General features: G+C 39.7%; 1 protein-coding gene across 5 annotated transcripts; it reads left to right on the top strand.

The window, feature by feature from the left end:
- Positions 1 to 17: 17 nt before the first annotated feature.
- uckl1b (uridine-cytidine kinase 1-like 1b) lies at positions 18 to 16,357 on the top strand. 5 transcript variants are annotated; one of them, XM_035655915.1, is made up of 15 exons: positions 18 to 156; positions 5,564 to 5,757; positions 6,439 to 6,545; positions 7,760 to 7,930; positions 8,301 to 8,372; positions 9,151 to 9,340; positions 9,601 to 9,662; positions 10,830 to 10,846; positions 12,749 to 12,847; positions 12,968 to 13,061; positions 13,564 to 13,626; positions 13,784 to 13,906; positions 14,245 to 14,352; positions 14,444 to 14,600; positions 14,717 to 14,858. In XM_035655915.1, exons 1-15 carry the CDS (start codon positions 83 to 85, stop codon positions 14,794 to 14,796), a joined length of 1,611 nt encoding a protein of 536 aa, XP_035511808.1. In that variant the 5' UTR covers positions 18 to 82; the 3' UTR covers positions 14,797 to 14,858. The 5 variants fall into 5 exon arrangements, with proteins under 5 accessions (XP_035511808.1, XP_035511807.1, XP_035511810.1 ...); XM_035655914.1 differs by lacking the exon at positions 10,830 to 10,846 and adding an exon at positions 11,997 to 12,016 and having other exon boundaries at positions 19 to 156; positions 14,717 to 16,357; XM_035655917.1 differs by lacking the exon at positions 18 to 156 and adding an exon at positions 205 to 3,027.
- The last annotated feature ends 3,211 nt before the right edge of the window (positions 16,358 to 19,568 follow it).

The raw sequence follows: 19,568 nt of genomic DNA on the forward strand, positions 1-19,568 counted from the left end.
GGCGAAGCACGATACGCCTTCAAGCCCCGTGATGCCTCGGTGCTAACTGTGCTCTCAACACCTGATTGTCAACATAGTAGCAATGTCTGCCGTTAGCAGGGAAGAAAGGCTCGCAAAGATGGAGAACGAAGAGAAAACTCCTTCTGTATCGAGCAGGTAACATTTTGGACGCTATTCGGAAACCGCTGGGATCACGAAACGTTTGTTTTGGGCGACTTTTCTTAACATTTTTTTTAGTTGGCAGCTGTGTTAAGCATCTTTTACGGAAACACGACCTGTCACACTGTCACTACTTATTATAAAAGTAACACGTCGCTGTAATGGCAGCCAGGAAACTACTGTGTAATTGTTAGTTTATTACATATCTCATGGGAACTCGGCCTGCTCTGCTTTTAGCCCGTCGGGTTGTCCACTCTATCACTTGGTTATAACAGTTGTCATTTTACACGAGGTGCCCTCCTACCATAACTCCATTGTCATCTTCCAGGAAAACACAAATATAATATGTGAAAAAAAACAACACTTAAATGTACTAACCTAACGTGTAGCTGTACGTTAGCTAGAGCTACATTATTAGCCTGAATAAAGCAGTAAGACAGCTTTCATTTAGCTGAGGAGAGAAGCATGGCATGGCGTTTTCCTGCTGGCACTGCAGCATGAGGAAAGTGCTCATTTCTGACCTCTCAGGGGAAATACCAGGCTACAGATATATTATAGTAACGACATTTGCTTCAGGTGATTAATACTGTAGCTGAATGCACATGCAAATGCCATTTTGACCCAGTTTAGTCAGCTCTCTGTAACCACCCACATTAAACCCAGCCTTCAACTTGGTTCCCTACTGGACCACAAGAGGGTGTAACTGCATTGCTCCATGCACTGAGGGTTTGTTCCTGTTTGGCAGACTTAAACCGGTATCACAAGCATTAAAGTTATACTGACATTAAACATGGAAAAACATTCAATTCACTTTAATGTAGCTGCAAATAAAATACTCAAAAATAGATACGTAGGATGAGATGAGAGGAGCTTTTGCAGTATGTAAGTCATGTAAGGCTGGCATAAATTAGTGGACACAACTTGCAGGTAAACATAATGTAATCCAACACAAAAACACCTCAAAATTTACCAGGTGAATCAACACTGCCCTGACGCACTCACACTAAATAAGGCAGTATAAGCTTTGCAACGATTTTATCATGCTGCCTGGTTATTGTGGTAATTACAAGTGTTATTTTGTCCATTTGTTGTATATCTACTTACATAACTCGGTCCTAGTTTCTCAAATAGATTAGAATAAGCATTTGCAGTTTGGGTAATGTGGCTTCCATTTTTCATTTAAGACCTTCACTTTCTTTCACAGTTAACTTCTGAATATTTAAATAAGCGACACATGGATTTGTCCCATATTGTATGTGTTTGATAAACATTTCTCTTTCTGCACATACAGTATGAGTACGTTTTACTTCAGCGTGGGCCTGTAATCCTTCTGTGCGTCTCTGTAGCCTTAGAGAGACAGCTGAATGTTTGGCATAGCAACCAGTTCAGGCTTCTTGTTTCGATGTGGCTTTCTTGCTTTGCAGCTGTCTTCTGACTGCAGTTTAAAGCAACAGCGACAGTCCCACGACTACACTGAAGATTAGAGAATAACACAGAATTCCCTTGTGTCTCTCCCCTGTGGTTTTAACGAGGAAGTAAAACAGAAATGAGGTCTTGTCAAGTCCAAAGTAAACTCTGAATATTTGGAAACTTTTTAAATGTTGCTTTAAATCCTATCTAGCTTTTTTTCTAAGCGATGTTCTGAAGCCGTGGCCCTGCTCAGTTCTGGAAAACAATTAGTCTGTCTCCTGTTGATCTCGGAGAATAATGATTTGTTTGTCTGTTCATGTTGTGGCCTGGGAGGAGTGTCAGTGTGTGCATGTGTGTGTTTCTGTGTCGTATGTGTGTGCCGAGGGCTGTTCCTCAGACTGTCAGCTGACAGAGCAGTAGAGGTAGTGTTGGGTTTCATCATGCTGTTTATTTCCCACTCTCCGCTGTGAGTGAAGTTAGGGAGGGGACATTGCTGCGGTGTGTGTGTGTGTGTGTGTGTGTGTTTGCTGTCGTGCTGACGTCTCCAGACTCTGGTGTAAGGCACATGGAGACATGGAGAGTCCCTGCAGGGTAAAAAGCACATTGCTTCCCCTCTGCCCTTCTCCTCTGTTGTATTCTCTCTCTTTCCCCTCTCTCCACTTTACCAACACAGCCTGAAGCATCTCTGTTGTAAATTCAGTCAGCTGCGTCACCGTTTGTCTATTCCTTCTTTTGTCTTTCCCGTTTTTTTTTTTTTTTTCCCCAGTTCTTTTCGCGGCGTCTCTGTCGCTCTCTTCTGGTCCCTCTTTCACCTCAAGCCACATTTTGCAACACTGACTGTCAAAGACAGATGACCCAAGCTTGGCATGTACGTACATGTGTGTGTGTGTGTGTGTGTGTGTGTGTGTACCAGGAGTGGGAAGGTCTGGCTCTAACCTGATGCTATTAATATCACCTAATGAACATAATCTGGAGGGTAGGTTATCCTCTTACATTTGTTGGCTGGACGACCGAGGGGAGGAGTGGAGAGCGAGTGAAAGAGGAGGGAAAAGCTGCACTGTGCTTTAACACTGAGTGCGCTCTCTAACAAGCTGCAGTGCCTTCTTTCTCTCTCTGTTGCTCCACTGAATGGAAGAAATAGAAAGCTAAACAGATGTTTAAAGTTTCGTTTCTCATCTAAACTGACTCCCCTCTATATTGCCCAACCTCTCTCTCTCTCTCTCTCTGTCTCTGTCTGTGGCTGGCTTGCACCAGTGGACAGTGCTGTTAAGCTCTTTACTGTGATTGAGTGTATATATAATACTAAGTATACCTGTTGCCGTGAAACAGGTTTAAAACACAACGTGCGGAGTACACACAGTGGACACTTCCCATATATTTTTCTCCAGTTATGAACTCTCTACCGGCTTATTCAGGAGCTAGAATATCTGGCTGTTGGACTCTAAGATCTGATGGCAGGTAAGTGCACTTTATTTATTCATTCTTTTTGCTTTTTTCCATTCAAGTGTCTTCAGGTGTATTAAACACCTATCCCGTGTTTTGCTCATCCACTCTGCGAGAGTATTAAGTGTTCTCTCTGCCAAATGTGGGTAAACAGGGTCGACAACTCCTGCCTGTAGCTCTCTGAAGTTTAGCTCTGAGGTTTTTGTTGACATGCTTTGGGAAAGCTTGCATCTGTCACTAATTTGTTGTGAGTGACTGTGATAGTGCTTTTGTGCTGATAATCTGAAGTTTCAGTGTTATATATGTTGTCATGTGATCGTATCGTGTTATCATTGCACAATTCTGTTTCGGTTCGAATGAATGATTTAACGCAAATGTTCATGGTAACGTAAGGAGTTTGTTACGTTTTGTTTTAGGTGTCTGAGGAGTTTTGTCTGATGCAATAACAGCAGAACACAGTTTATTTAGATGAGCAACGCAATTATATTAGTATTTCATTTTTCAAAATGCGCCATTATCATATACATCTCTCTGAATAATGGGAAATATCTTTGTAAAGACCCTCTTTGGAGCCAGGAGCCTTAGGTTTTCTAGGGAGGGCAAAAGAACATGTAGTGGAAGCTATGTGTTGTCTGATTATTCCTACTATTATCATTGACTACACTTGGTCCTCATGTGTGTGTGAGTCTCAGGCAGTCTGGTGTGTGGTACCCTGCACTGTGACCTCTTGACAACCTTTTCTTTTCACAAGGTTGCATTCATAGACGAGTGTATGAAATTATTAGGAGCGCCAAGTACTGCAACTGTAACCACTGAACAAGGGTACGATTCAGCAACGTCAACTAAGCTAATCTTTTATGGCACCCTGGTTTGGTTTTAACTGATAACCCAGTTTGGGTGTGCTCTGCCTCATGCATGGGTCTATGTGTTCTCTCAGTCTTAGCCCACTCCCTGGCTCCATCCAAGCTCAGGTGACCCCGGTACGATAAGATAAATCTTGGCTCTCTCTTGTTTGCTTCACCTCTGACTTCTTGACACTGTACCTGGGGAGATATATGGCTTAAATAAAGATGTGGATGCCAGTAGTTGACTGAATAGCAGAGGAATACCTAGGACTGTTCTCAGCCTAGTTATGGCATCTGGGCTTTTACAGACCTCACTGGGTGAAGTGTGGATGTCGCAAATACTAAAGTAAGTATTGTTAGCAACTGTATACTTGTCAGTTAAAGACACTAACGCAGCATTTGTTTTTGGTAATGTTTCTTGGTGATATTTCTTGTGCTATTTATTCTTAATAGCATCAGTAAATTAAAAGCGATTGCTTCACTGATGATGTTCAAGTCGCTTTTTTCTTCAGGTTATAATTTTTTGTATTGATAATGCGTCACAGCTCCCTGCGTCTACCTTTTGTTAAAAGAGGTGAAGCCGGTTTTCCAGGGGAAGCTGGATCCTAAAGGAGTTACTCATGAATGGGTTGGACCAGTTCTTTGATCTGTTAATCTCTGCTCTGAATCGTAATAAGCCCCAACCATTAACTGAATGTTAATGCTCATTCTTCACTTTTCTCTTGTAGTGTCACAAAATAAAACTACTTGTTCTCTGGGTAGAGCAGTTAGAAGGCTACCTAGGCTATAGTGCCATATGCTGTGACAAAAGCTGAAAGGCCAGTACGGAAAGTACAAAGTCGTGTAGATGTAATTTATGGTGTTGAAATACAAGACACTTGCACTAGGTATTACATTTCTACATTTCTCTTAGTGGAAATTTCATCATCAGTATTGTTATTGTGTTGTGCAGAAGATGTGATTGAGTTAGTTTGAATGCAAAGTCACTCCAGGTTCTCGTACCTGCTTTGAATAGAAGCTTCTTGTCATTTGTTTATGAGGAACTTTTGAATCTTGTTATTTTTGATAAGATGTCATTCCAATCGTCTGCGTTGTTCGTTACACCCTCTGCATATTTTATGTGCACATGATTTAGTTGCACAACATAGTAACGCTGTTGAGTCAACCTGTTTCGTCCTAGTTACTGTATATTGAACTTTGCTACCTGCAGCAGTTATTTTGTTACAAGATTAGACAGAGCTCACCTGTTAAAGATGTAAAAACTAAACATTAACTCATGACATGAGGGAACAGAGTATTAGATCAGTCTTGTTTACTGTCAGTTAACTGGGCCACACAGTTACACACCCACACTGACATCTGTATATCACCTGTACCACGATTCAAATGCAACACTTGACAAAAGGGCAATAATGAGCTGTGGTTGTGCTATGGCATTGTGCTGTCTCTCATTGCACAGTTTACTGAGTTAAAAGAAAATCCCTGTTTTACCAACCATTTTATTATATACCCCTTGCTGAGATGTAATCGTTTATAATGATGGTAATTTAGCTTTGTGGGGGAAAAAAGAAATTGCTCCTTTTAAATGTGAACAGAGTGGTGTGCAAGACCAGTAATTTGTCCAGTTCTAGGAAATATACACCAACAAAAGTTCCTTTACTACAAACAGTGAAGGTGGGTTCTGTTGTGTGTTTGTTGTTTCGCAGTGGGGGTGGTGAGGGATCACTGGACCGGCTTCTCCCCTCGGTAAGCACAGGCCTTTCACCCAGGAAAAGGACCACCAGCCAGTGTAAGTCTGAGCCCCCTCTCCTACGCACCTCCAAACGAACCATCTACACCGCTGGCCGCCCACCCTGGTACAACGAACATGGGACACAGTCTAAAGAGGCCTTCGTCATTGGTAGGACGCCGAAAGAGTTGCACCCCCACAATGTAGCAACACTGATGTTTCCTTCCTTGTTTCCGTTTTTTTCATTAAAGTACATTCTCCCATGACTTTGTTAACTTGCAATGATAAACATCAAATGCATATAAATAGTGTGCATACATGTTTGTGAAAAAAAAAGAACCTCTGCTAGGTCAAGAACTGAGTCTAAAGTCTAAATCTAAAAGAATGAGTAACTTACTATTGCACCTTTGATCATATAGGTCTTTTGGACACAAGAATAATATTCTGTACAAACAGATAAGAAGTGTCTTTTGCAGAAATAAGCGATTACCGTGTTTCCTGCTAATGGGTATTGACAAGCTCATTCAGTGTCATTATTGACATCTTAACTGAGAGAGATGGCTCTGCTTTGCTACAGAGAAGTGTTGTACATAGTGTGTTTTGTGCAAGAGGATCAGAATTTCTGAAAATACCTCACCACCTGTTAATGGAGATGTTTACCTTGAAGAAAGGACTGGTCTCTGTTTCTACCTGCCTTTCTACATCCAAATTATAGCCTAAAGCAACCACAGCATGCAGGGTGTACTGCCAAGCTAGCACTAGTACGTTCCCACCAAGCACAGGTATTTTAAAATGACACTTGTGCAATTAAACATGTACAACCATTGTTTTTATGTCAATATTCTGTCACAGGTCTGTGTGGTGGCAGCGCTTCAGGAAAGACGACCGTAGCCAGGAAAATAATTGAAGCTCTAGATGTTCCATGGGTTGTTCTACTCTCGATGGACTCTTTTTACAAGGTGTGCATGTGTGTGCAGTATGTGTGCTATGTATTAATGGTGTGTGTCCATTTGCATGCTGCTGTGCACCTGCATATGAAAATGGTCATGTGAGGTTACCTGTAGTTTGTGCATGTATTTACATAAATCCAAATACTTTATAGATTCTAGGGATTAAAATCTCTAGACATCTTACATGAGTCCAAGAGTCCCTTCTTCCTTTTATTATTACTTCATCTCTGTCTTGTATGGCTGCCAACCTCCCCAGTGGCCCGATGGTTGGAAAGAGTGAGACTGAGTGCAGAAGACAGAGTGAAAGAGAGAAAATGGGATTGGCTTTAGATCCCAGGGGGAAAATGAGGATAAGAGAAGTGACTAGAGAGAAAGGAAGACGGAGAGGATACAATATTATACGGCAGAGGGGTCAAAATAGAAGCATAGTAGTGAGCGAATTGGGGAGAGAAAAAGAGTGGTGGAGAGCAGTCAAGCAAGAGCCATCATTCTTGCCCCTCTATGCCTCCACCCACTCTCTGGTTATGTAATCCTGTCACAATCTGACAGCAACAGTTCAAGCTGTGCAGAGTAGGAGGGATTTACTGGTGGCCAGTGGTGCTGTAGCCTTCACTACACTGCAATACCAGAGGTTGGCATCCAAAACATTTTTAAATTAGTGTGTCCTGGTCTTCTGTTGGGCCTTGCACACGGTTCCAAGAAAGCGTGTAACACCAGTTTATCATATTAATTGTGTATCAGTTCACTTGAGGATGGGGTGTTGCTGTTTTGAAACTGCCAAATACCAGATCTTGTGTTTTAATGCCCAACCACCCTAAGGGCACACACACACAAGCACACACTCACACACGCACACACTCACACACGCACCACCTGGTACAGACGTCACAGTGGCGCATGATGTTCTCCTAAATTTAGGTCCCCTAACTTCAACTGCTCTTCAGCAGTGATCTGTGTCCAAGTGGTTTTGCACAAGCTTATGTAAATTATCTTCCAGAACAATATTTGAGCATGTGTACTTTACTAGAATGCATGTACAGTATGTGAAATTGTTTCATCAGTCTTCTTTTATTCTCGCTATGCCAATGTGTGTGTCTAAGCAAAAGCCAGAAAGTGACAGACAGAGGAAAATTGCTCAGGAAATAATTTTTGTTATGCTTGAAAAGCATCATTATTGTGGCAAGTTTGCTCTAAAGTAATTCCAACATTGTTGCGATCCTCAGGTCCTATCCGCAGAGGAACAGACACTGGCTGCCAGTAACGACTATAACTTTGATCACCCTGATGCCTTTGACTTTGATCTGCTGACACACACCCTGCGAAAACTCAAACAGGGCAAGAGTGTGAAAATCCCTGTGTATGACTTTACAACTCATGGGAGACAGAAGGAGTGGGTAAGGATCAATGCACACATCCAAACACATGGTGATGCACTTTGTAAGTTAATAAGTAGCATGTCAGAGTTACTGAATATAATCTCAGTTTCTCGTTTACCTAAGAGGGTTTTAATCCCTCGCTAGAGGTTTAGAGTCGCATTGCAAATCTGCCACTCCAGATGGTCACTGACAAACCATTATTGTGATTTCTGTCTATTTTTATACTTCAACGTCTGTTAACTATAGTTAGACATTCTCTCTTCAGTGTTACCTGTGAATTATGATTCATCAGGTTGTTGCAATACACATAGCGGTATACTGTCTGTATGTCCATGTACTTTGTATGTACATTGTACTGTAATACTACATGCATTTGTGTCCCCTACAGAAAACTGTATATGGAGCCAGTGTTATCATCTTTGAGGGAATCATGGCGTTTGCAGATAAAAAGCTTTTGCAGGTAAGTTGCTCTCTAACATTTTCAGATGTCAGTGGTACATGCTGTGTTTTCAGCTTTATTTTTATCTGCGCATGTGGTCAAGAATGTTTTCCTGTGCATATGTGGGTGGGGTGCTTTTTTTTAATTGTATTCACTTACACCAAGCAGTGTCGTCTATGAAAAAAATAGCTAATCAAGTGTTTTAAATGTACAATCCGCAATTAAAATGTAAACTGCATATACTGATATCTGCATGTATGTCGTCTCATAAGTGGCAAGAAATGCCAGTACAGAAATGCCAAAGATACATTTGAAGTGATTTAAAAACATAGTCTGCATCAAAGACTTTGTCCACCAGAGAACAATTTTATTTTTCAGCTGTAAAATGTAACTTATTTAATGGATTTATACATGACAGGTAGTTTAATACGCAGACAATACAACAAAGTTAATGTTTTCAGGTGCTGTTGATATCAGAGATAATTATCACTGTTGGAGAAAAACAGTGTTTTCAATAATTATGAGTTAAAAAACACAAAATGCTAATTTTTCTCCAGTTCAATTCTTTTTTGGGTATTTTAAAAGTTGTCAAGAAAAAAATATGAATTTCAAGCAAAGGAAACTTCAATTTCAAACCAAATGACTTAATTTGATATAATTACACATAATTGAAAGAGTTTGATCCTAAAACACCACGAAGAGGCTAAAAATAGAATCAAGAAGTTATATTTAGCTTGCCCTTTTTTTATGTTGTCTTGTTCAGCTTAACATTTTCTCTCTTTTTGATGTTATCTGTCAGTTGCTGGACATGAAGATTTTTGTGGACACCGACTCTGACATCCGGCTGGTGCGTCGGTTGAGGAGGGATATTACAGAGAGGGGAAGAGACATTGAGGGTGTCATCAAACAGTACAACAAGTTTGTCAAGCCGGCGTTTGAGCAGTACATTGAACCCACTATGCGCCTGGCTGATATTGTGGTGCCCCGTGGTGCGTGCTTACTCCACACACACTTTACTTATATATAGGTTCAATATGACACAACAACTACTGTCATAGTAGAAATATAAAAACGAATAAAGTCAATGGACAGTGCACCAGTACAGTAACTTTATTCAGATTTGTTGTGGTTGGAATTTAGTCAAATCGTCTTTCATTTAATTGCTGTGAAACTAAAGGCGCCGTATGTTTACAAGCTGACATGATCATAAATTAACACCGTGCCACTTTTGGTTTTTGTTTGATGTCAGGTGGTGGTAACATGGTAGCCATTGACTTGATCGTGCAGCATGTCCACAGTCAACTAGAGGAGGTAAGAGAGGTCACATGTACAGACCTACATTCACACATACATGCTCTCAGACTCGCACACATAGAATGTGGCATTATTAAAGCAGATAACGGCATTATGGCCCTGACATTAGTATTTTTGTTTGATTTCTGACTCAGTACATTTTAGTTAGAGCTGAAAGGATATTTAGTGTACTGTAGGGATGATCTGCACTTTTTTATCACTTTTGTATCACAAGCTCCATCACTCCCTCTAGTGGATAGAAAATACACTGCACAGATTTTAGGGGAGGGTGAATGTGCACCGGTACTCCAGGCTTGTTCAGTAACTTTGAACAGAAAATGCAGATAGAAATATATTATTTTACAAAGTATTATTATTAATTGTTACTTAATTATTGTTTTTATTAATTTAGTGCTTATTGCTTTATGTGTTTTATTGTGGTTTAAAATTAAAAATGCAAATTCTTCAATACTTTTTTATTTGAGTAGGATGAATCCTGAGCCAAAACCTTGTATTTTCAGTTTTTGGACAAAAACAAAGAAAAGACGAAGACAGATGTAAATTCCGTAATTATAAGTGTTTACATTGTCTAAAATCTGATCTTTCTTAGGTTTCTCTCCTTCTTATTCTAAGATTTAAGTTTTTAATGTGTTACGAATATGAATACAGTACACATTCAGGGCAGAGATAGGTGTATACCTGTTGTAATGAGGAGCTCATTTGCAACTTGAATTTGATCCTTTATTTAAACACTGTTGTAACAGTGTTAACCCCTAGATCGATATTCATCCATATCAAACTCATTTCAAGATATATTGTTTTAGATTTATAGGTTTGAGTTTTGAGGTGAATAAAAAAATATTACATTACATTTATTACTGTGGAGCAATTAAATCCTGATACGTAATTATGTGGCATTGATTGCACGGCGCTAATAGAAATCCTGTCTCCATGGTTCATTCTGACACACAGCAGAGTGTGTTTTAAATTTGTTGTGCAACATGCACTAACTGTCACCAAAGGCACATTTTTGCTAGTGGGTAGCACTTTGTGCCACAATTCAGTTTGCTTTGTTCTCTCCCCACTATACACACACACACATTAACACACACGCTGCTGATGGACTGCTCTCTCACTCTCTCTCCCCCACTTCCCTTCCACCCCAAATCCCTCCATGGCTCACAGCGCGAGCTCAGCGTCAGGTAGAGTGGCCTTTATCCTGTCTATCATTCTCTCCTTACCATCTGTCCAGTTCCCCAACTGCTCCAGCGTCTTACTGGGAGAGAGAGGAAAAGAGGCCAGCAAAACCAACCTTTACCTTCCACTGATCTGCTGGCTGCCATGGCACATCACCAGGCGGCACTGTTGTATATGTAGAGCAAATATACCTATTTATTGATCAGTCAAGAGTATGAGACTGTGCCAAAGACCTACTGGTGTAAAGACTTAGTCCACACCAGCGTGGACTAAATCTAAAAACTGCATGAAAGCCGCTTTTAACTAAGTCAAACTAAGATCAGAAGTTTGGATGTGGTGTGGTGCAGCCAGCATTTAATGTAAAGACGTTGGTTTTCCTTTTCTCTACCTTCTAGAGAAATGACAACTCACACTCTTCCTGCCTTCTGTGTCTAAAAATACACCACTGAGTCAAGTCACTGACCCCTCCTTTCAGCGGCAACAAGAATAAGAGAGAGAGTGACTATAACAGAAAGCGAGAGAGAGGAAGCTCTTTCTACAGCTATTGTTGACTATCATATACCTCAGCCACAGAGAAAGTTTCCAATGCCCTACTACAAAGCGCTGAGTTTTTCCATTGAATGTCGGCCACAGTATCTGAGACAGAGAGCGAGAGGAAGTGAGCTCGGTGTCTGTCTTTAGACACAGGATGTGCTGGGGCCTGTGAGCTGAAATACCAACCTCTACTGTTCTACACAGTGAAAGAGTGACAGCCACACGATGTGCACCTCCCACGCGAAAACACAATGGATGCACGTGTATAGATATCAAAATCTGTTCGAAATTGCAGCAAAAGCAGCATACGTGAAAGATCTTTTAAAGCACGGCCTGTTTCTTCATTCCTTCCCAGAATCATAATACATACACTAATTGATAACCAGGAAATATTATATTACTTAAAATGGCAGTTTACGTCAACGCTAAGCGTATTTCCAACACATTTGACATTTTCAACTCTTAGCTGTCACACTTTTGACTGTGTCTGATAATCCCTTCATCCACCTGATGTTGTGTCTCTTCTCATTTTTTTCCTCCTCTTATCTGTTGTTTTTCGTCTATATGTGTCCCCCTTCCGTTGTGATTGTTGTTGTTTCGTCAAAAAAAATCTCCCCATAGAGGAAACTTCGCTGGGATATGTGAGCAGATTTGCTATGATTTTCTCTTTTTTTTTTTGCATCTGGCTAATGTTTATCAGTGTACAGATACTGTAGTGTCAACATGACTGCATCACTGAGTATTTGTAACAGTGTGTGTGTTCCTCTTTAGAGCCCGGGGTAGACCTAGGCTAACTGGATATTCAAACCTAATATAAATGTGTGGAGTCCTAGGGAATTATTACAAGTAGTAGAGACCTATTGTGAATTTGAATGACACAGTGAAATTTCATTTCAAATCAGTATTTCTTATGTTAATTTTTAAACAGATCAGTTTTAATTCTTGACCTTTGCAATAAACTGTCTAACTTGTCTTCCATCATCACGGTCTCTGTGCTGCTGTAATTTTCCACTGAAGTACTCAACACTGGCATTGTGTGCTTTGCAGTTTTGTGCATCTGACTTTTCCCAAGTAATCCCATTACAGTGGTTACACACTACCATTATAAACTTTGCTCTAAATACTGCTTAAAAATTGTTTGTGAGGTATTTGGTTTTTTGCATGTACTTACACGTCTGTGTGTGTGTGTGTGTGTGTGTGTGTGTGTGTTTGTTTCCTGAATGTGCACACAGTAGGTATTATACACATGCGTGCAGAGAAGTGTTAATTGCACTTGTGTGGTGTGTAGTATTCATGTGTCTGTCCATCTTTCCTTTTTCCGCTCCTCTCACCCCGCACCACCCCCGCTCTACTATTTGTTGCCGTGGTTACAGGGCAGCCCTGGCTTCTGCACACCAGGCCCAACCCCTCCCCCAGACCCTCAGCGTTCTGGAGAGCACACCCCAGGTCAGGGGCATGCACACCATCATCAGGTAAAAGCTGAGAAACCTGATTTGTTGCGTTAACAGTGTTTCCATAAATACATGTGCAGTGTACAGCAGCTACCACCATTATAAATCCTGTATCACTCTTTTCCTAATCACCACGTTTAGAAACAAGGAAACCAGCCGAGACGAGTTCATCTTCTACTCCAAGAGGTTGATGCGTCTGTTGATTGAGCGAGCACTCTCCTTCCTCCCCTCACAGGTGCCAAACACTGACATACACTGTTAATTAATCCATAGCACTGCATGAAGGTTCTGTAATCCTTTGTATTAAGTAGGACATTGACTCTGAGCCATTAGATACCTGGGCATAGATGGAGAGGTGTAGGAGAGAGAAAACATGAGATACCCAATGGATAGACAGAAAGTGACAAGTCAGCAACAGAGTGAGATACATTATGTGGCTTTAAAATGCGTATGAGTATTAAAAGGTAAAGATTAATGGAAAAAGAGTAAGAGCTTGTGTTTGCTAAACAGAGAATCAGGTAGCCGTACGCCTAGAGGCTTACAGTAAGAGCATGGAAACTTATCAAGTCACCACAATGGAAAGTTTCCATATGTTAACCATAAGATACAGAAACACACACGTTGCTGAGAGTTTGAAAATCACTGTAGTTGGTCACAAACTATTTTGCTGACTTCTGTAGCACACTAATGGCACTCAGCATTGTACTCACACTGTTATTATTTTAATATTATCTCAGGTCCACATAGTCCAGACCCCACAGGGAGAGGATTACGAAGGCAAGACTTTCCACGGGAAGAGGGTGAGTGAACTCCATTTACATCCTGCCGTCTTCTCAACTCTTTTTTTTTAATTATTATTATTATTTTAAAGACCATTCAGAAGAGTTTTAGTCTCTACCTAAACTGATGCAATTAACCTCTGTTTAATTTTTTTCTCTTCTTTTTGTTTTTCTTCAGATCACAGGCGTGTCCATCCTGCGAGCCGGGGAGACCATGGAGCCGGCTCTGAGGGCCGTCTGCAAAGACGTCCGCATCGGCAAGATTCTCATCCAGACCAACCAGGACACAGGAGAACCAGAGGTACAGACTTGTAAGATTTATAAGAGACTAATTGTGGCTCATGGGTTATAGAATTTGCATAAAACCTTTTGCTATGATTGTCCTACAAACACCTTTAATGTCCTTTAATGTGGCTTATTCACATATTAACACATTCATACTATCTCACAGTGAATTTCTCGAGGTTTGGCATCTTCCTGCTTTATCAGACATTTTGCTTATCTTCACATCCTGTCCTTGAAATTCTCAGGTTGGGGGATTTCGGCATAATTCCACCCATGATGCAGCTACAGGATGGCACTGGTCATGTATGTTGCATTTTGGTATTAACCCACATCCTCTCTCTGAACATTTTTTAGCTTCATTACCTGCGTTTACCAAAAGACATCAGTGAAGATCATGTGATTCTGATGGACTGTACGGTGTCCACTGGAGCTGCCGCCATGATGGCAGTCCGGGTCCTACTGGTGGGTGCGCCTGATTGTTCACGTCCACGTTGCCTGCAATGAATTGCTTTACTCATGTAGCCTATTTTCATGTGTATGTTTTCACTTTCAGGACCATGATGTTCAGGAGGACAAGATACTGCTGGTGTCTTTGCTAATGGCAGAAATGGGTGTCCACTCAGTGGCCTACGCATTCCCACAGGTCAAAATCATCACCACAGCTGTCGACAAGAAGGTCAACGATCTCTTCCACATCATACCTGGCATAGGTGAGTATTGGAAAGAAAACCAGACATTTTCTTTATAAGACATGCTGTGTCTTGCATTATTGCATTATTATTGATTTTTCTGTTTTAATGTTTAACGTTTTTTTTTGTGGTTGTAGGAAACTTCGGGGATCGATACTTTGGCACAGATGCACCCCCTGACTGGAGCGACGAAGAAATGGATGAACCCAGTTACTGAAGAAATTATCGGCAGTGCACAAACTTTGTTGGGTGATTCAGCCCCACGGAGGACAATTTGAGGACATATTCTCGGTCATATGCCTCTGTGGGGGCGTAGCGTGCAACCTTCAAGAGCCAAACGAGGTGCCCTGAAAAATAAACTGAAAACAGGAAAAAAACATTGCTATGTACAGCCATCTTATTGAAATTTTAAATTATATTATTTAATCTTATGTAAATGCTATTGTGGAAAGTTGTGTTATAAAGTCTGAAATATTTTTATATGTACAAATGTTTTATTTTAGTGTTTGAATTGTGACAATCTCCGTATGGAAATTTGCAGGCATATTGTATTGAAAAGATATATCTAGCCTTAAGCCATGAACTGTGGACGACACAACTGAATGTGAATTGGCACGTGTGGTAAAAGAAAAAATATCTAAAGCTTTTAATGTTATTTTTTACCACATACCTTCTTCACAACTTTTACAAAAGTTAAATCAGAACATGAACTTGTGTTGCTCAACTTCTATTGCCATGAGCACTTTCTGAAGGACCATTCAATCGGAAAATGTGTAGGTGTATCTGTCTTTTTTTTTTTTTTTTTAGCACTCTGGTTCACCCTTTTTCTTCACTGTGGATGCTGACCTAACCAGTTGAAACAGGGGTTGAAAACCGTTTTTCATTATACAGCTAAAAGTATGCACTTGTGGTGTATATTTATGCAGAACGTCCTTCATTTACATATTTGGATATGGATAGACCTGACCAGTCGGCAGGCAAGTCATACATCTTTTTTGCCGCTATGAAAATGGGTCAACTGCATTTAACAAATACGGATGTTTATTTCAGTCGCACACATTCTGATTTATGCCTCTGTTTTTCATGCAGTAGATGAGATTGTTTTAAAAAACAAAGGGCTGTTGATTTGAGGATGCATATGAACTCAAAACTTACAAAAAAAGTACGCACAAAAAAGTGTGGTGTTCTCCTGTCAGTGCCTGAGCTTTTTACTTGGTATCAGTATTGAAATGATTGGTGCCTAATTAATATTGCCTTGTTCTTTGTACAAATATGTTTCCGTTTGCCAGATGTTGGGTCACACTCCACAATATTAATCAATATGGTTATTTGGATGCAATGAGACATCAGAAGGAGAGTAGTGTGGCATATGAAGTTCACTTTCAGTTACGTATATATGATGTCTCTTCCGCAGGTTAATTATCAAACAGATTTTAATGAATAATTTGTAAAAAGTTATTTATTATGACATTTCTATAACATTAAGGAAAAAATAACATGAAATGCCACACGTTCAAAATGTTACTGTGCAACTTGTAGCCACATTAGCTACAAGTACTGTTAGTACTGTTTGCTCACCATTACTCTTCCATTGAGTCACCTGCTACTGTACGGTATGTGCGTACTGCTGAATACAACTGTACTGTCATCATGTACTAAAAATCCATCAATTGTTTTTCAGCCTCAGTGTTTGACTGCGTGCTGTTTTGTGTTTACCTCTGCTGCATGTTTTTTTTATATATATATTTAATAAAAGTACAATGGAGCCTTTAAATTGCTCACAGTGCATTATTTTATTTATTTCAAGTGTGAAATGTGTCTAATCTAATACTAAGCAAGCTCACAAAGAGGTTATATCTTACTCACAACTGAAAATATTCTTTACGCTGGGTTACTAAAACACAAACACATAAAGTCAACTTCTCTTTAGGTTACCTGTGTAATTTTTTAATCAAACATTTTAAGTAGAGAAAAAAAAAATCTGCACTTTGAAAATGAACAGGAAGGATATTGTGGTTGTCCTCATGGAAAGGAACCATGATATCCTCCATCACTTTCCATAATTATTACTCTGACAGCTGTCAAGTCGCCGGCTATGGTAAAGTATGATTGACACTCATTTGATGAGGCTGATGGACAATTACAAACCAGCAGCCTATTAGGCAGATATTGACCCACAAGAGGCTTCTTTTTTCTGAGGAAGGAGGTGTGAGAAGGACAGGCAAAAGACGTGAAAGAGCTAAGAATACCAGGAAGCTCAGCAGCAGTATTTTTATTCTTGTACTTCTTGAGACTGTCAAGTGTTACATATGCAGCTGTCAAAGATTTTCTTTTTCTGCAACAATTTGAATCTGTCTCTCTCTGTCTTGATTTAAATGTTATTTTCATTATAGTTCATTTAATTTGTTAAATTGACCTAAATTGGCAATAACTAAGTCACGGTATTTTGCATTATTCCCGCTACACACTCACATGAACACGCACACAAATGAGTTCCACTGCATGATGCAATTATGCAATCAAATATACATGTTATTATGTATTATTATTATTCATATATTATTAAAATGGTTTCTTATATTTTGTGACAAAATGCATGAAATCTTCAGATTGGCACTTTGAATGGAGATGTCAGTGGAAAGTTTACCACCAGCACTGACAAACAGGAAGGTGGTGTATTCTGTGTGCGTATCTGTGTGTGTGTGAGAGAGAGAGAGAGTGAGAGTTGAATCCCCATTGGTAGTACAGAGCATGATGAGGTCACAGCTTAGTAAAGACAGCAGGAGTGGCCTTTTTTAACTCAGCGACCTGTGTTTCTTTTTCATCCTCATGTCACTAGCTTTGCTCCAGGTTGCTCTGCTCTCTTCCTGTGTGCCTTCTTTTGGGTCATGACTTTTAACGTGATGAAGATTGTTTCCCCTGTCTGCTTCGACTGGGCCTGAGGAGCCAGAGGGGTCTGCCATGTGGGTAAGAAGTATGCAGACGAGACTTTGATAGCTCTTAGGGAGAAGGAGACTTTCACAAACTTGCCATAATCCTCCATTATTGAAATGAGTGTTGCGAGATGCAAGGGAGGAAACATGGAGAATTTCTATATATTTATTGATGTTATTTGTTGGGTTAATGTGTTATCTGGCAGTGAGTGTCTGGATTGTAAATGTGAAGTGATGGTGTGAGTAGACCAACACAATATACTGGCTTAATGCAGATAGTTGGAGGATGAATTATTCAGACAGTGAAGTATTTCTGAATCATGTAAAGAGGGTTTGGATTGGTCTGTTGAAGAGGGCAAGTATTGTCTTTCCTTTTCCTCCTTCTCATTTTACTCTCTTTCTTGCTTGTGTATGTGCGTGTGTGTGTGTGTGTTTTCCTGTGTTCTCCATCTGAATAGTTTATCACAACAGTAACATTTCTAAGAGACTGGGCTGTCCTCATAAAGTCAAGCCAGGGTGATTTAGATGTTTTTAGTATGAGATGCAGTTTGTGCATTAGGCTCCGTTGGCTGGAGTGTTTAATTGCTCTCTGAGTGGTTTCAGCGCAGGTTAGCTAACAACAGAGAGTCAGGCGTGGTGTTAACCTTCTTACATTGTGCTCTGAGTTTTCTGAATGAGAAAATGTGCACAAATATGATCCAGATCTGTTGTCGAAATGCATTTAATTGTGACTATTGTAGTATGTCATTAGATTAAAACCTCCATTTTACTAAAATGAGATATGATATTTTACATTAGGAGCACTATCAATATCGTCCTATAAACATAATGATCTAATGAGATTTTTTTTTTCACAAGAGAAAGTGAAATTGTATAGCCAGAATGAATGAAAATCACTGTTGTTACTTTAATCAATGGCCTTTAAAAAGAGAAAAAATTGCATTTTCTCACTTTTATTTTAAATGTTGTTTCTGGCGCCAAAATCAGGACGTCAGTGATTATGTTTGCAGCACACAATCTTAACTATTTTACATTATTTGATGGATTATTTTAAGTTATACTTTTATTTTGATCTACACTTTTATTTGTTTAATAACTTTACAACACAGCAACAACAAAACAGTCATTTTTGGTCACAGATATTAAAAACTTATAGTATAGCTTAATTGAGCAGATACTTTTATTACATTTAGGGTGATATGTTTTTTAAAATACAGCTTTCGGAAGAAGGTGATTAGCAATGTTAGTGACCAACATTATTATCTTATTATAGTGTCTCTCTTCCACGTGGCCTTAAAGTGGACCTTTGTGCATCTGCAGATGTTATTAAAACAGTAACACCCACCAGCAGAACACCCAAAAGGTGCACATTTGCAGATGTATGAACACATCTGGACCAGAATTATCATAAAACAGACAAATTGTATTATTTTATTTTTTTTATCAAGTGATTTGTGTTTTTGTAGGAGTCGCGCTCAACATGGACACAGTGTACTGAGGCTTATGGATCAGCCTGAACAGCATACAAAACCCTGCTTTAACTCATGAGTGGTTCTTTCTAGGACTGTCCAACCTGAGAATGGTGATTTCAGGCTCAATCTCAGGTTCGTCAGCCCATGAAACGCTAACTCACCTCAGCAGATTATGAGGAGGAACACCAAAAAGCGCCAAAACCTGTCCGGACTGTGCTGTTATATGGTTTGATATTCAAAAAACAAGGTTTTGAATTATCCGATAGAAAACTACTATCCCCAAAAAAAGAAACAGCAGTGTAAATTATGAATATTAAATTAAAAAAATGTCTGACTTTATCATCAAAACATAAATTTTCAGTTTGTCTCTGATATACTGAATCATGAATAAACAATTGCACATCAGCACTGTGGGGAAAAACAAACCTTCATTTAACCTATTATAAATGCCAGTGTTAAAAATAATTTACTTTTGACAGTCCTTTCTCACACAGAACTCTACTTTAAATGTGGAGAAAGAAAGCAACAGTTTCCTCCAACATGACACTGCCTATTTACCAGTAGAGGGAGCAATGTACACGCTA

This window comes from Morone saxatilis, unplaced genomic scaffold (assembly GCF_004916995.1).
Source record: "Morone saxatilis isolate NCDOM2014 unplaced genomic scaffold, NCSU_SB_2.0 Contig15, whole genome shotgun sequence".
Taxonomy (NCBI): domain Eukaryota; kingdom Metazoa; phylum Chordata; class Actinopteri; family Moronidae; genus Morone; species Morone saxatilis.

Coding starts and splice junctions, on each gene's coding strand:
- uckl1b (XM_035655914.1), top strand. CDS start 83: ATGTCTGCCGTTAGCAGGGAAGAAAGGCTCGCAAAGATGGAGAACGAA. Junction 9,663..11,996: donor TCCACAGTCAACTAGAGGAG/GTAAGAGAGGTC, acceptor ATCTCCCCATAG/AGGAAACTTCGCTGGGATAT. Junction 13,062..13,563: donor TCTCCTTCCTCCCCTCACAG/GTGCCAAACACT, acceptor ATATTATCTCAG/GTCCACATAGTCCAGACCCC.